The sequence below is a fragment of the Argentina silus genome (assembly GCF_951799395.1).
Source record: "Argentina silus genome assembly, chromosome: 10".
NCBI lineage: Eukaryota > Metazoa > Chordata > Actinopteri > Argentiniformes > Argentinidae > Argentina > Argentina silus.
The window spans coordinates 3,019,843-3,037,052 of NC_139664.1; the positions used below are offsets into that span (position 1 = coordinate 3,019,843).

Below are 17,210 nucleotides of genomic sequence, written 5' to 3' on the forward strand. Positions count from 1 at the left end.
CGATGCACATCAAACATTCAGTGTGAGTTAGAGACAGGGTCTGGGGAGTATGTGAAAGGATGGAAAACTACCAGTGTTATTAGTGGATTAAGTGTAAATCTCTAAAAAGAAATAACAAAACGGTGTGTGTGTGTGTGTGTTGCTATACAGACCAGCCTTCCATCTTCACTGAATACACTACATTTTGATTAAAAAAAAAAGAAGAAAAAAAAGCTTTCACTTTGAAACAACTACCGTTTTAGGCTGGCACTACAATGAAGATAGGGATTTAAACAAATAATAATAAACATAAACACTGTAATATAGCCTATTAAATGGACCTAATTAGTAAACACATTAATCAGCAAGTTTGCAATTCCAAATTATGCTTCAGTTAAGCTCTATCATGACAAGATGATAAGGTAGCATAAGTTGGGAATGTTGATGATAAAAAAAAAAAGGTGTCTCTCCTCATCTGTTGCAGATCCACCAAATTCACAAATGTGACACATAAATGGGCTCATACAGTAGCTATATGTCAATACATTACTTATGTTAGGAAATGCATTTTCAATACATTGATACTTTGAATTAAACAAACAGTAACTGAGGTTATATGTACTAAAAGGAATAAATACCCAGAGCTCACATACATTTTTTTCAATGCTTAATGTAAACAATAGCCTGACTATATTATTTCAGGAGTTGTGTATGGGCCATAAACCTGCAATGACCACCATAATACCACAAAATTACCACAGTGCCACGACCCAATGACTCATACTGACCACCACAACTTAAGACTGGGAGATGAGTTGACTCATAAATGTTTGTAACATTCGTGAAGCCATCAATGGTAAATTATTAAAAGAGAACATTACTCCCCCCCCCCCAAAAAAAGCCATTCTGACATTTTAATGGTACTCCGTTCTGCTCAAATGTGTGTACTCAAAATGGAGAGCTCCTAAGCATATACTTCTGGTCAGAACAATGAAAAAACGAGCCTTCACAGGATTGCGTAACAGCGCAGGGGGGACTGCCACGGACCCATGGAGTTGCCATGGAAACATACAGTACCTATGTAAAATGGCATCAGTCTTTTAATCACAGATATTACTGCACTGTGGCTAGAAGGTAGATGTTGGAACTCAATATAGTAACAGGCAATCAGGGAGAGCACTCCACTCGTCTGCAAATCAATTCGTAGAAGAGAGGAATCAATAGAAAAATATGGTTTGGCCATCGAAACTGCTTATATTATGTACATTTAAATGAGATGGTAAATGGCGAATACTAAATCTTTACATATTGAGGAATCATACTATGCCGTCAAGTTAGCGAGAGCATAGTTTTATTCGAAATTGTTACAATTCTTGATTATTAGAAAATAATGGCTTAAAAATGTAGGAATAATTGGTAACTAAATATACTGTATGAATATGAAAAATCCCTGCAACTTTAACAACGTTTAACATTTCCAGTTTGAGATTCGCACAAACCAGGAATCATGTTACTTAGGTAACATTGTATAATAATAGTGTCACTATCTACAAAAAGGCACTTATGTGTGTGTTAGATATCAAATACGCTTCATTCAACCCAGAGCATTTCAAGTGTGTGTAAAAAAAAAGATCTGAAGTAAAATATAACACAAAACGGTGTCAAGTTTGCATATGGTAGCACTAAATGCCTCTTCAAATTAAGCAGTAAACATGATAACCAAAAGGCTTCATCAAAGTAACTGGGTCTTCAGCTTCCAAGTAAACAGTATACACATTAATAAACGTAAGTCCTCCTAAATAAACTTATAATGATGTTAGAGTATCTTTAGTATAAAACATAACCTCATAAGAAAAAAAATCATCCAATGGGGTTATACAAGCACTACCTTGTTTTAAAAGGTATAACAGATCTGTTTGTGGTTATTTCCAAAGTACACACGTCTGAGCAAAACTACGTAACCAACTCTCTCTCCGCTCCGACAAGTACTAGGCAGCCTTTTTCTCACTGGTTACGGGGAGCTGTTTCTTGCCTTCGCACGATGTCGTCTGTGGGTGACTGGCGCTTTGGTGCGTGTTCCACAGCAGAGGGGCGCTGAAGATGCCAATGATGCCCAGGTTGAGGAGGACACTGAGGGCAAGAGCACCGACGGTGCCCAGGAAGGAGGGCACGGCGCCGTGGGCGACAAGCCACGCCCTGCGTGAGGTCATATCCGCAAGCACCGCCTCCATCTGGAAGTGAGTGCCCACCACGGCACAGATGTGGAAGAGCTGGTGACTGTGGCCTGTGTGAGAGGGGAGGGGGGGAGGGGTTAGAGGGAGAGGGAGAGAGAGGGAGAGAGAGGGAGAGAGAGGGAGGGAGAGGGAGGGAGAGGGAGGGAGAGGGAGGGAGAGGGAGAGAGAGGGAGGGAGAGGGAGGGAGAGGGATGGACAGAACAGATCAGTGAGATGTAACATGAGAGGCTGGAAGATTCTGGAAGGTTGAATACCACAGCGGCATGGAGGCTGCTCTTCTGTTTTACTGCAGCAACCTCTACATCAAACTATAGCTCAAGCTAGGTTTAACTAACTCAAGCTAGGTTTAACTAGCTCAAGCTAGGTTTAACTAACTCAAGCTAGGTTTAACTAACTCAAGCTAGGTTTAACTAACTCAAGCTAGGTTTAACTAGCTCAAGCTAGGTTTAACTAACTCAAGCTAGGTTTAACTAACTCAAGCTAGGTTTAACTAACTCAAGCTAGGTTTAACTAGCTCAAGTTCAAAGAATCTCTAAAGTCATGCCTCACGAATGTGTCATCCTTAAAGCATCTCATCCATCTACAAAACACCAACATTTACATTTATGTGTATATTTATTTATGTATATTTATGGTGTATACACCAAACATCCATAAGGCAGAGCAAATCATCCACAACATCACACACCCGTTGAGTGACCAATACCAAGTCCTGCCGTCCAGGCCCAGGTTCAAAACTCATACTGCCGTCCAGGCCCAGGTTCAAAACTCATACTGCCGTCCAGGCCCAGGTTCAAAACTCATACTGCCGTCCAGGCCCAGGTTCAAAACTCAATCTCAATCTATCTAGTAAACTGGAAGTCCCCATAGGGACTGCACACCATAACTACACTGTATGTGTCTGTGTTGCATGTATCTGTCTGTAGCGTTTGCAATATTGTTCTCTGTGATTGGGATTTTTTCTTTCTTTTTTTTTTTTAAATATGTTTTTTAGGGCATTTCTGCTTTATTGGGATAGAAACAGTAGAGATTGACGGGAAGGATGGGAGAGAGAGAGGGGGATGACATGCAAGATAGGTCGAGGGTTGGAATCGAACCAGGAATCTTGAGATTACGTGGTAAGCGCATTAGTGTGCTGCGCCACTAAGCGCCTCCGATTGGGATTTTGTTTGCAAAAAACTGCTGATAAAGTATCCTGTTCTATTATTTCCGATGAAAGCCTATAACCAATAACCACCCAGTCAAAAAAGATAACGACTATGACACACAGTGTACAGTGTACAGCATTATCATATAATTAAGAAATACATTGGGGCGTGGCAGACAACACTACTAATCAGGCTGGCACATTCTGCCTAACTATGGTTGCCATGGTAGCACAGGGTTGCCGTGGACGTACCGAAGTAGTCGAAGCGTCCCGGGGCCAGCCTCTCCGGGAGGTGTGAGGCAAACAGGAAGCAGGTGAGGAAGGCGAAGAGGAGGTGGTAACAGTGGCTGGACAGGGCCTCGCTGTGACTGCAGTTGCCCCCACAGCACAGCAGCAGCTACGCACACACACACACACACGCACACACGCACACACACACACACACATTGGGCATAGTTAGAAATGCATGAACAAAACATTATATTGTTTGCACAAGCAGCTACTGAGAGATTACAAAGAGTGTGTACAGTATTATACAGTATTCATGCTAGATGCAAAATCAGTTTATAAGTTAATGAGCCAAAAGTCCTGATCAAAGACGGATCAAAGACAGACACTAATCGGATCTGAACTGTCAACTTAAAATAACATAGCGCAAACAGACAACAGTATTCTGTGAACATACTGCAGTATGTCAGTTTCCCGCTGGGACCATATATACTGAAAAACGTAGCACTCACTGCAATGTAAGTGGCTTCGGACAAAGGGTCAGCTAAATGGCATGTGTTATATTATATACATTATCTACAGTACTCTAAATGGCATGTGTTATAGTATATACATTATCTACAGTACACTAAATGGCATGTGTTATAGTATATACATTATCTACAGTACACTAAATGGCACTCACTCTGTAAACAAGTGGGATGTTGTCAAAGATGAAAGGAAAGACAAAAGCCCCCGTCCGTAGTATTTTACTTCTGTGAGGGAACTGCAGCTCGAGGAATCTGTGGAAACAGGGGGAGGACAGTTAAAGTGTGGGGAACCTTCCTCACTCCTGCTGCTTCCTCCACCGGCCGCCTGCCTCCTCGTTGTTTTCCCGTATTCACCTTATTTAGTTAATTGGCGCCACCTGTGCCATGTTGTCGTGCCAGTTGTATAAGCCTGGCTCATGGTTCACCCTGTGTTCAGTCCTGAGCCTTCACCGCTGTACGCAGCCGAGTTTCCTAGTAAAGTACTTATGTTTTGGATTATTGAAAACCTTGACTCCTGCGTTATTACTGCACTCTGGTCCGCACCGCACCACCTCGTTACGTAAAGTGGCTTCGGTCGGAGTAGCGAATTAGACGAACATTATACTGTTTGCTTGGATTTATACAGTAGCAGGAGTGAGCAGAAGCACAACAAGGGGATCAGCGGACTGCTGGTACTGAACCACAAGGAAGGCCCTGGGCTGCACCGTCAGGACGGGAGCCCAATGTGTTGATATCAAAGAAATGAATAAAGAAAATACATGTAGAATTGCAACAAGCTCACTTGAACGCATCAATGTTTATCCATTGTATTCTACGCAAATTAATCGTATTCAGTTTGCGTGTCACTGGATAAGATTTTGAATATCTGTTTGGCTTTTGTTGACTTTGAAGTGTTTATTATATTTATATATATATATATTTGTAGTCTATTCTATAAACACCTAAAAATGCAGGTAAATATTATTTGACTTCAGGCACGTCCTACCCAGGAGCAGTGTTGTATCATGAGAGAGAGAGACATTGCTAACTGCTGCTTACCTGGAGTAGCACGACAGGCTGGTGCAGAACAGGGTGTTGCCGATGGCGATGGGAACAAAGTGCTGGTGCAGCCAGCTGTTCACCCAGCAGTCAGGCATCACATAGGACCCATAGGTTATGGCACAGCCTGAACAGACACACAGTCACAACATCAAAATATAAAAGTCCCCATTTCAAAATAACAGAGGAAAAGTAGTATATACTGAATACATACTGTCTTCCATGATTACTTACGTACTTAAAGGGCCGGTTTCCTGGACACGGATTAACCCTAGTCCTAGGCTAAAATGCGCATTCGATGGAGATTTTCTATTGAAAATGTTATTTAGTCCAGGACTAGGCTTAATCTGTGTCTGGGAAACAGGCCCATAGAGTATTAGTTAAGATGTAATAATATGCTACTGAAATATTACTTTTATCCTTGCTACAAGCATATGAAATAATATTTGTTTAGTCTTTTAAGGACTCTTGGAAGATTATCCTACTGTGATGATGGGCTTAAAATGGTCTTAATAAACAAACACACAGACAAACAAACGACAGTATAAGTATGAGCCTGTGTAATTCTGAGATTTCACGCAGAATAAAAGCTCAGCTATAACACCATCATAAAGTGCTACAGTGCAATTTTGAATTTAAACTGTTGTTCCTTAAATGGCAGTTGGAACTACTCTGTGGGCTGACCCAGAGGAAAGGTATCAGGAGCGTTTGTTTGTAAAGCTTCTTTGTGGAGTGACACACCCACTGGCAGTTCCTATCCCTGAAATGGACTTTTGGACATTTGAGACTGGTCTGGGGGTATGTTTTGGCACTAAGGAGCTTTTGTGGTAAGGATCAAATTGTAAGAGACTCATAATTTCTAATAGGATTTGAAGAGGCTCTTAATCAAAGTAAGGTACAAAGGTAATGTTTTAAAGACGTTTGAGGGACAGGTCGAGCACACACCCATACATACAGTACACCCAGACAACCAAACACACACCCAGAAAACAATGACACTTACTCACTGAGTATGCAAATAGACATATGAACCTGCAAGGTCACATGTGCACACTGATTAAATCTGCACATGTGAACATTCACACGTGATGTAAATGTACCACCATCTTTTCAAAACGTTTAATCTTTAATTTCTGTTGACTTGACTCTGACTATGGAATCTTGTGCAATAAGATTTGAGGTTGGTATGGGATGTACTGTAAGTAACATTTCATTGCTTCTCTATTGGAAAAGCAGCCCTCAGGGTTGATGTCTTCAGTGAAAGACAAACATTATTCGAAGGCAAAAAGATTGTAGATTGTTGAAGAAAATAAACACTGATTTCACTGTTGATATTGAGCCATGGAATCGCTTATAGTATCTTGGTGCTTTAACAATACAGTCATTATTATCTGAAGTTTTGTGGGCAACAGCATATCCGACAATCCCAGGCAAATAGGTATAGTGGCCTACAAACAAGCATACAAGGTTGTTTATCATAATGCCAACAAATGCTAACTATACATCCATTCAAATTCATGGTTGTCAGTTTTTATGTACTGATACCACTTCAAATACTCCCCCAGCTGTACTACCCTAACCCTAACCCTAACCCTAACCCTAACCTTAACCCTAACCCTAACCCTAACCCTAACCCTTTAGGCCTACAGTATGACCACTTCATACTCTTGTACCAAAGGCAGTTCTGTCCTCTTTTTCATAAAGTAGGAGAATAGTAGGTCCTTTGTGCTCTGCCTCTCACCTCCACTGCATCCCCGCTGTTTATCTCTAAGTGCTCTGGTCAATGGGCGCTCCATAAACCTCAGCCAGTCAGTCATGACCGCATGCCTCTACACCGCGTGCTCGATACCATTCCTCATTCCATTCCATGCATTACAATGAGCCTGTCCTCCGATTTCTACCTCCACCAGCCTCTACGCAGCCATTCTACAAAGACCTGGTAGAGAATAAAGGATTGACTCCTCTGCTGCCACTACGACTTCATTTATTCCACCTTTCCCCTCGGCTCGCTTTAATGAATGTGTCAGCAGTCTGCCTCGTGGGTGGAGACAGTGCTTGCACCGACTGAGTCGAGGCGCAGCCGAAACAGCTTTCAGAAAATGTAGGCCCTCGCGCGGACGAAAAATGTCATTTTGGAATGCACAAAAAAAATGTTAAAGTGCACATAATTATTTTTTAAAGTGCATAGCAGTTTCATATTTTATTAGTTGATGTTTGATTGGCACTTAAGCTGGTCGTAGCAGTGGCAGAGGCTTTGAAAAGTGTCTAGTCCTGTAACTTTCAAGACCTTCACTAACTAAGTACTGGCTACTTCAAACTAAGCACTGGCTCCTAGTTCTGGACCAGTTAGGTTTGAGGTACGCATTGCTGTGGGACGTGGCATCAGAGGAAATAACAGAACCGAGGCAGGCCCTACCTAGGCTGTAGAGGCTGAGGGCACCGTAGTCGAAGAAGTAGCAGATATGGCGAGCCTCTGGGGACATGGTGCTGAAGGTGTGAGCGCAGCTGGAGGTGAACGGGTACACACAGATCAGCAGCATGTACACCAGCAGGGGCCAGGTGTAGCTCTCTGACAGGAAGTTCAACACGGAGCATAGGACGCTGAACCGCCACAGGAAGTACCTGGGAAAAAGAGACGTACCGCAACACCGTTGGTCAAAATTCCAAGGAGATCGGAGTGATCGGAAATTCTGTCAAGATCTGGTGTGCATGTAGATAGGGAGAGCGCAGCAAATCCACTCGAATGTTGATCAAATGAGTGCCATTCAAACTATGCTATATCATTTCTGTTGGTAACATCTGAGGCTTTAATTCAGACCTTCAACTTCAAAACATAAACCTTTTAGACATTGATTTTTACCAATGACATCATCTCTTTTTACCAATGACATCACCTTCCTCAAATCCATGTTTGCAGGGTGTATAGTACACACCATGTGGGAAGAAAGTGGGTCCAGATGTTGACCGTCTCATTGGTCATCTGGAAGCTGCTGATGATGCAGTCCAGGGCGGAGCTTCCGGGGTGACGGTATCCGGAGATGATGCTCTCCTCCCGGAACACCTGAAAGACAGATACAAAAAGGATTATTCTACATACAACGAACATGAAAAAATACATTTCCGGTTGTTGCGCAATGTGTATCGCGACCTATTACTGAGCTAGAACAGGAATGAATGTCAGTACAGACGCCGCCTTGTGGAAACTATTGAACTACCACCTTCTCAACACCACAGCAAGCAACCTGACCGTTGTCTGTCAGTCAAACCACCAGAGACTGGCCGCTCTCACCTTGGGGACCTGGTGGATGTCAAAGAGCTGGGGGAGCTTGATGCTGAGCATGTCTGTGGGCAGCCAGATGGCCCCCCTCCCTCTCTGGCAGGCCTCCCTGATCCTGGCTCTCCCTCCCCGGCAGAGTACACACCAGACAGGGCAGTCAAACTCTGGGGCCTGGGCCTGGCCCTGGGCCCCTTCTCCTGGCCCCTGTTCCCATCGCATGCAGCGGCCCCAGCCCCAGCCCTGGCCCCAACCGGCGCTGGCCTCGCCGCCCCGCCACACAGGAAACACTGCAGAGACACACAGAGAGGAAGGGGGACAGAAGAGGGCACGTTTAGATATACTGCTTTAGGTATATAACCCAGATGTAAACACACACCGAACACTTAATCCTCATTGTTCTGGACACATCACAAAGACATTGTGCCATACACACATCCCACAAGACACATCCATTGTGTACACAGAGTTTTGAGCATACCCACTTTCCAAACAGTTTCCCGTTCTTCGCCAACACTGTACACAATAGACGATAGACGATTCGACGATTATCCATAGACGATTATCAGGGGTATCATGTTTTCATCACAGTTGTCAAAATGAGTATTCCTTGGTCATACACTGTGATGCCATTGTTGACTGGACCCAACACTTGGGACAATCTACTATTGTCAACCCTCTCTAGAAGCACCCAGACATGGGGACACAGTGGTTAGCATTGTCACATAGTGGTGGGCTGCTAACAAAGCTAGCATGGCAATAACAGCATGTTCCTGTTATGCAGTGTTGGACAGAGGACGTCTTCTGTTCAGATTGGGAGGTTGTCAATAAGACTCTTTTTGTTGGTGAGCCCACACCATGTGTTCAATATTCTGGGCATGCTTTGCTTGCTGTTCTTTGGCCGGCAAAACAGCAAAATAGCGAGTTTAATCAAAATCTGTCATCATCTATTGAGAGTTTCTGGTGGGCAAGTAACATTTTCTCTAGGCCAAATCATTCTACAGCATACATGCTTTACAAAGTGTTTTATCTGACGTTACAGTATGTGTATGTTAGCAACCTCCCTCCCTTCTTCTCTCCGCTGTCTCTCTCTCATTCCTCCTTTTCTCTCTCACCCACCCTGTGAAAGCAGAGTACAAATAAAACCGGATCTTGAAGAGGGAAGAAACAGGGAAGAAAGACTTTGAATGAATCTGTGAGGAACGGGAAACACCGGTGTGACAGTCGCACATACGAACGATCAGACGACACGCTGGGACACGTGTGTGCTGCTGACTGCTGGAGCAAACAGGATGAGATAGGATCACATGCTGCCTTTAACCCAAGGCTGTGAGTCCTCTGCCAAGGTATTTATGTTAGCATCAACATAAACATAACATACTGTACACTGGCATACACACTGTTAATCATGTTCACAGTACATACAACGGGATACAATTAATTTGCCTTTAATGGTGCCGTAGGAAAGGATACGATTATCTTTAGTAGCACCATTAAACAAAAAGAGTCTCACTGAGTGCAGCAACCCCATCCACGCTGCTCCTCAGCTGTGTCTCCTTGGAGTCTCTGAGACTCAAAAGGTAAGTTTGTCTGGTCGTACCAAAAGTCAGGGTACTTACTGTATCTCGGTATTGGCTGTGTGAAAGATTACCTGGCACATAAGTCCTCCTGTCATAAGTTATTCTGACAGTGTCTGAGAAGAGAGAGGGGGCCACTGCATGGTGTCCCAGCTGCAGCCCCTATCCTGTTCACTGGGACAAAGTGTGCTTTGTGAGAGCCAGTCTGGAGAGAGCAGGGCCAAGGGCCGACTGTTACACACTGTGCTGTATGAAAATGAGCCACCGTTGTGTTCGATTCTACACACACACAGACAGACACACAGACACACACACAGACACAACCTTTCTCAAACACAAAGAAAACATCGGACAATCACTTGTGTCTCTGAGACTCTCTATGACATTTGAGCATGCAAGAGGAGTCATTGAGGTCGGAGGAAGCTAAGTAGTACAATGTGTGAGTAACATAGGAACATATATGCATAGGAGCAGATCTCCAGAACACAGTAGGCATGATGTACCAGTCATTTGAATAACAAGTAGAATCTATGTGTATCAGCGTGCAGTTTGCAAGCCGTGTTGCTGCTTTCAATATGCAAACATGGATGTAAAACACTGAGGGGTCCAGTGATTACAGTCGAGGGATTACTAAGCCGGACTCAAGGGATAAATACTCATATAAATACTAAAACTGCATAACTAGGACTGGTGACATCTTCAAAAGAATGTTGTATAGATCAAAGCTTGTATACAGTATGCATTTTCTGCATTGAAATTATGCTCCTTTGGAAGTTGGTGTGGCTATTTTGCAGAACATTACACATTGCATGTTGCAAAGGGCGCAATATTGTTTCAACACTTGAAGTCTTGAAGTGTTGAGATGTGTTACGCCATACAATAGTGCAAAATAGACATTCTATGATCTGCTTAGATTGCCTATTTTGGGTATATAGTTAAGTAAACCAAAGTCTTTTTCGGATTATGTGGGCTACACAAATTAGATCTTTTTAAGGCCATCCACAGTAAAAGCTGTAGAGAGTGCAACATAACTGGGACCATACCTGCCAAACACTCGCCTTAGCCCGCTACGCTAAAGCCTTGGCCTTAGCTCAGCGAGCTAATGCAAGTGTTTCGATCAGGTCTCAGACAGGGTTACTCATCACGTGAGCATGGTTCAAAACCACCGCCACTATAAACTTGCACAAGCCAAAACCAGGATGGCCGAGTGGTTAAGGCGTTGGACTTAAGACCCAATGGATGTATGTCCTCGTGGGTTCGAACCCCACTCCTGGTAAAAGCTTGTCCTTTAATTTGAACTAAAAGCGTTTCATATAAACATTGTACCCCTCGCTGCAATGTAAGTCGCTTTGGATAGAAGCGTCAGCCAAATGGCATTTAAAATTAAAATTCAGTGCAGTTATAACTTTTTTCATGTGTTTCCCATCATGTCCTCATTCCTCCATCGTCACTCTGAAAACATGAGGCAAGGATCATTTGACATCTCGAGCCTCTTCTAGTAAACAAGTAAATCTAATTCTGATCGAGCTGATCATCAGTCACAGTTCCCACCCGCTCTGGCTCTCCCAGACAGCCTCCCTGGTAATCAGATGTAAACACTACTAGGGCATGTCCACAGTAACAGAATGACGCTGGTACTCTATTTTTTTCGGTAGTTTGGTAATGGAAGGAACATAAAGTTCTTATGTAACCACGTTTCCCCAAAACCGTTAAATATGTTCTCCAAGACGCCTTTACTTCAAACACAAATTTCACCTACAGGCTAAGACAAAATATTTGCACAGCCAAATATATATATTTTTCAAATGCAAAAGCACACAGCGCTGTATCACTGACATGATAATGCAGATATTTGGCTGTCAAACTTGATCCCACCGTAATAAAATTGACCAGTGTTCATTATTTCACTTTCCCCATCATCCCAGAAACAGAGACAGTGTGAAAAACTGCGCAGGTTACAAGATTTATTTTCCAAAATCGTTTTTCAGCTATATTAGCTACTCCTCACGTAAACCACGTTAGAACCACGTTAGAACCACGTTAGAACCACGTTAGAATATGTAACAAACCTAAATTAGCTTTATTTACTAGCCTCCTATGGAGCTTCTAATACAAACTTGCTATGCTAGTCCCCAAAAAGTCAAAGCCCTTTGCTTATCCCTAATTCTTATAATGGAAGATGGTTGAGAAATGTATTTCTGATTGGTTTTCCCAAAAACATAGACTCACAGACTCACAGACATACAGTTGCTTTCATTTGGCACCCATTTTTATATGCTCTGATGAAATTCACATGTTATCCTCATGGGTCCTTTTACACAGAACTGCCCCTCTGCTGACCATGAGTAAGAAACACTCGCACATGGAGGTAAACACGTCCATTTCATATGAGTTGGAGACTCTCCCATGGCTAATCTCTTATTTTGTTCTGTTTCCTGGAATCCTTGTACAAAAATATTGGCATCCATTTTAAGTGTTTATAGCAGAGGTCTACTGAGATCAGCAGGTGGATATTGGGAAATAACACATTTTGCAGGTCAAAGTTATTCCATCTACTAATATTTGGATAATGAGTTCTAAAAACAGTAGACTACTGGATACTGCCACTGGGCGTTTATTCTCAACTCAGTCAAACCACATACCTTCACTCCAGTCAATAAACCAATAAACTTTTTAAGTCCTTATCTAGGTTAATCTCTAGCAACTTGAACTTCCACACGTATCCAATATGCCACTGGTGGACCCCATCCACTTCCATTATATTGGAAAATGTAGAAGTACAAGTTACCAGATAACCAAGATATGGATGTAAAACATTTCTTGGTATATCTGTTGGAGTGAAGGTGAGTGGTTGATCTCAGAAATATGAATCACACTACATTCATTTTTCAACTCAAGTTAGAGGGATTGGAAGTGTTATTCTAGGCCTCTATGGTCCCTGCGGTATCAAGAACATCCCATGTGGCCTGTACCACACTCAACTACACAACCAGTTCCAAAAGTCGTTCTGTAGCAAGTTTCTTGTCTGAGACATCATATATATTACAGTCTTTCAATACCATACAATATTTCAAAATAGTAAAAAGAAAGTGGAAAGGGTTGATCCATTTTTGACGACCGTTTTCACTTTTTTCACGTTTTCAACCCCTGGGTCACCCAGGTTGTCAATGACCCACCTGACAAAAAAAAGGTTAAATACACAAAGTACACAAAGGTTAAATACAGTGCTTAAGTGTGTCTATGCAAGAGTGCTGTTGACTTGACAAGGGAACAAGGGAACAAGGGAACAGCAAGCACTCCAGGTAGCCTGCAACCCTTCTCTGAGGTCTGGGACCTTTCACATGATCTTGGATCAACATTGACAATAATCAAAATCATTCCTCACTTCTGACCCTTCCCTTCTCCCCTCCTCTGCTCTACATGCCCCTATTCACCAACACCCACTTCTGAATCCAGTCATTGTGCCCCAGCTATTCGCCCTCTCTACCTCTGTCCCCTGCACTCGTTTGCCCAACTCCTGAATTCTGAAATTCTTTCCCTCACTCGTGATTCTGTCACATGACCTCCCTCAATAGGCGTCTTTAGCGCTCAGGGGCTGACAATATGAAGTCTATGTAGGGGAGCATGTCAACAGGAGCACACGTCCGTTGTATGCAAGGAACAAGGCACGTGTGTTACGCCACAGAACATTCCATTGTTATGTTGTGACATGATCTTCTGTACAGCGTGTCCTGGCGGGGGTATGGAAGACATCACCATCACCACTACGCCCACTGTTACACACCTCCTCCAAGATGCACGCACGCACGCAAGTCATAGTGTACCCTCAAAAACAGGATTTGCTGCTTCCTCTCTGTACTGTACAAGGCAGCCTACAGCTCAAACTAACTGTAAGAGACCTCTACTGACTTAGGTGGCGCGCTAATTAACACTAGCTGTGGAGGCCTGGAGATTAAGACCATATGACACCATTATGCATAAAACCATTCACGAGACATGCATTAAGATTCTAAATCGTTCGTGTCTGAGATTGAGGCCATGTTCAAAAGGTTCTTCCAAATGCACACTTCCTGCCTTCTTTGTCCATCCGTAAACGTAAACTGATCTGACATGACTGGAAAGTTGTGTAATTGGCCTCTGTGGCTCATTTGGAAGAGTATGGTGCTAACAACGCTTAGGTTGTGGGTTTGATTCCTGCTGGGACCATATATACTGAAATGTATGCACTCACTGCAATGTAAGTTGCCTTGGATAAAAGCATCAGCTAAATGGCGTATATTATTAACTCTTGCCTTTACCTATCCAATCACATACAGATTAATAACAACCTCAAGAAAGGGAGGGAGGCATGCATTTTCTGAGTATTTGAATTGAGCATGAGTCACAGTAATTTGGGAGTGTGAGTTTCACACACCTGTGAATGATTATGAACATGTACTGACACATGGAAACCAGTTATAGCTTAAAATACAGTACTGTAGATCTTATCTATGGTAATTACGTTGCATTAACACAGAACAAGACCAACCAGCTATGTAGTGGATATGTCCTACAGTATGTGATCTTTAATAGGCTTATAGTCAACTCATACAGGTAGGTTCAACAGTCATTCACATACCACCATTGATGTGTCCTACACTACATGAAAAATCGGCAAAATCGAAATAATAAGAATTATCTTTGCATCTCATCAGGCGTAGCGGTTTTGCTATTTTTCCAAAGCTGTCACTATCAAAACCATTCACAAGATTGAACATTGGATGCAACCGTTGCTACGACTACAAAAGAAATCATGCTGACAGTGAATTTTACTCTCATAAAGGAATTGGGCTAGATACAAGTAATCCAAAACTGGATGGCGCTGTTCCACAGAAAAAGCACTCAACCCTACCAAAGTTTACTCTATGCTTTTCACAGGAATGTGTCTCGCATATCTCCACCACCCCGACATCATATCGCAAACCGCATTGGAGCAATTGCAAAACCACATACACAGTATCAGTGACAAATGAACAGATAGATGCAGAACATCTTGTGTCTCCCCTACCTACTTACAAAAGCTGATGATCCCCAAAATAATGTGACTTACCGTTGGAGTCAGGCATGCGGAGGGAAAGGATGAATGCCCCCCAAAAAGACAGAGGAAAAGGAAAACACGAGGGCAGGGCAGCCTCGCTGTGTCGACAAACTGTAGACAGTTAGTCTAGTCTGTCCCTGCAGCTCCAACTAGTCTGAAGAACCTTACAGGACAGAGGAAACGCTCCTCTCCTGCTCAGCGCTCACGCGGACTGTTGCAGCAACAATAACAAGAGCCATGTGTGCCGCGGGCCAGTATGTTCAGGACGGGAACGCGTTCATGTGTGCCGCGGGCCAGTATGTTCAGGACGGGAACGCGTTCATGTGTGCCGCGGGCCAGTATGTTCAGGACGGGAACGCGTTCATGTGTGCCGCGGGCCAGTATGTTCAGGACGGGAACGCGTTCATGTGTGCCGCGGGCCAGTATGTTCAGGACGGGAACGCGTTCATGTGTGCCGCGGGCCAGTATGTTCAGGACGGGAACGCGTTCATGTGTGCCGCGGGCCAGTATGTTCAGGACGGGAACGCGTTCATGTATGTCCGCTGGCCGACGAGGAGGAGTGGGCCTAACTCCGTAACTATGGTATCTGTCTATAGCGGAAAGTTTTTTTTTTCTTCTTTTTTTTTTTTTTTAAATAATAGTTGGAAGCTGTCATTCAATAATGTGACCAGCAGTCACTAACAAAGTTGTTCGATATCACTGTTGTCAATATCATACTTACATAGAAGTAAGCTGTAGTGTGACTTAAGCAATACTTTATGTTAATGATATGCATGATAGCTGTGCCTGAACTCTCTCATGTATTTTTCCTGGCGAGCTTATCTCCCGATTTTCATAAGAACACAACGCGGGAAACAAAGAACCGAACTGATAACGGTCATGATAACATACGGTCGCCTCAAGCCCATTATGTGACAAATGTGCAAACCGACGCCTGGGCAGTGGGAGTGGTTGGACAGCGCTCTGCTATGTGGGAGTCCAAACTAAAACCACAACTAGAATTCCGATTCCCAAGTGATGGCATTCAGAGGAAATTGCTGCAGAGTTCTTGGAAAGAAAAACGACACCTATGACAGTACGTAGTAGAAGGCGTTTTTGTTCCAGTTACAAGCACAAAGTAAGGGATGTGAACACAAAAGAGAATGAAACATTTGTCAAACCTTTTAGCTTTATATTGACGACGGGCTCATTTGCGCGAATCTTGAAACGATGGAGTCACTGACACAAACGAACACTTATTGCTTGTAAAAGGCTTAAAACTGGAGTCCAATAAATCGTTCGATGCTACAGTTAGTGCATGTGAACTGAATTCCACGAGAACAACAACACTGCAACCCCCCGATGTCGAAATCCCACCCTCAGCACACAAGGGACTTTTTTCATTGGATGAGGACAAGAAAGAAACCTTGTTTTTGAGAATCAGGAGACAAGGCAGAGAGCAAGGCAAGACCATTCTTGCATCATTAATATATTTTACATGGACAGCCTGATATGATATGCCCATCTATTTTTTTTAAGCAACACAGCCTGTCACATTGTACATTTGCAGGTCCATTCCATGGTAGTTTGCATTTTGCCTCTTGGTGATTATCTAAAATATATATTCTTCATTATGGTTTTTCTACCATGGTTGGTTTCTGTCTCTGTTTCTGGTTTCACTATCATTATTTCAATACAAAGAATAATACAATTTGAAACAAATTAAAAGAACAATAAGTTTGTTGTGTGCACAGCTGAAACTGTACAAGTTGTTGTATATATAGTTTGTGTTATAGCCAGCGGTGGCCATCTCTAAAGTTCCTGGAGTTCATCTGGGCACAGGAACAGGGTCTGCCTGCACTTCCCCCCTGAAAAGTGGGCCGACGTGGTGCCAGCCATTTTCTGCTGGGGTGGCGCTGACCCTGCTGTCAGGGGATTGGTCACTCTCTGCCGTGCCATGCAGAATGGTGGGCATTGGGCCCAGGTCAGTGAGGGGCACCCCCCACCCCGGCACCAGAGAAGGGGATAGCACACAGAGGGGACCCAGACTGCCAGATGAACCACTGAACTGAAAAGGGTTTTTAGTTGAGTATTGAACAGAGTAATTAAATTAGGTCAGTTACACTAACTATAGTGGCACATGACGC

At 43.3% G+C, this 17,210-nt stretch overlaps 1 protein-coding gene across 2 annotated transcripts in view; it reads right to left on the reverse strand.

Moving 5' to 3' along the window:
• paqr6 (progestin and adipoQ receptor family member VI) overlaps nt 1-16,280 on the reverse strand; it is a 17,319-nt gene extending 1,039 nt beyond the window's left edge. Inside the window, exons 1-8 of one of the 2 annotated variants that reach the window (XM_083679191.1) lie at nt 16,245-16,280; nt 8,446-8,720; nt 8,090-8,217; nt 7,573-7,778; nt 5,157-5,283; nt 4,274-4,370; nt 3,613-3,757; nt 1-2,263 (exon numbers count right to left, since the gene is read on the reverse strand). The exon at nt 1-2,263 is cut by the window's left edge and continues 1,039 nt beyond it. In XM_083679191.1, coding sequence (XP_083535317.1) covers nt 1,968-2,263; nt 3,613-3,757; nt 4,274-4,370; nt 5,157-5,283; nt 7,573-7,778; nt 8,090-8,217; nt 8,446-8,652 — 1,206 coding nt within the window. In that variant the 5' untranslated portion in view covers nt 8,653-8,720; nt 16,245-16,280 and the 3' untranslated portion in view covers nt 1-1,967. Of the gene's footprint in view, nt 2,264-3,612; nt 3,758-4,273; nt 4,371-5,156; nt 5,284-7,572; nt 7,779-8,089; nt 8,218-8,445; nt 8,721-15,096; nt 15,156-16,244 lie in introns of those variants that run through there. The other variant, XM_083679190.1, reaches the window with a different exon arrangement.
• Nucleotides 16,281-17,210: the final 930 nt, after the last annotated feature.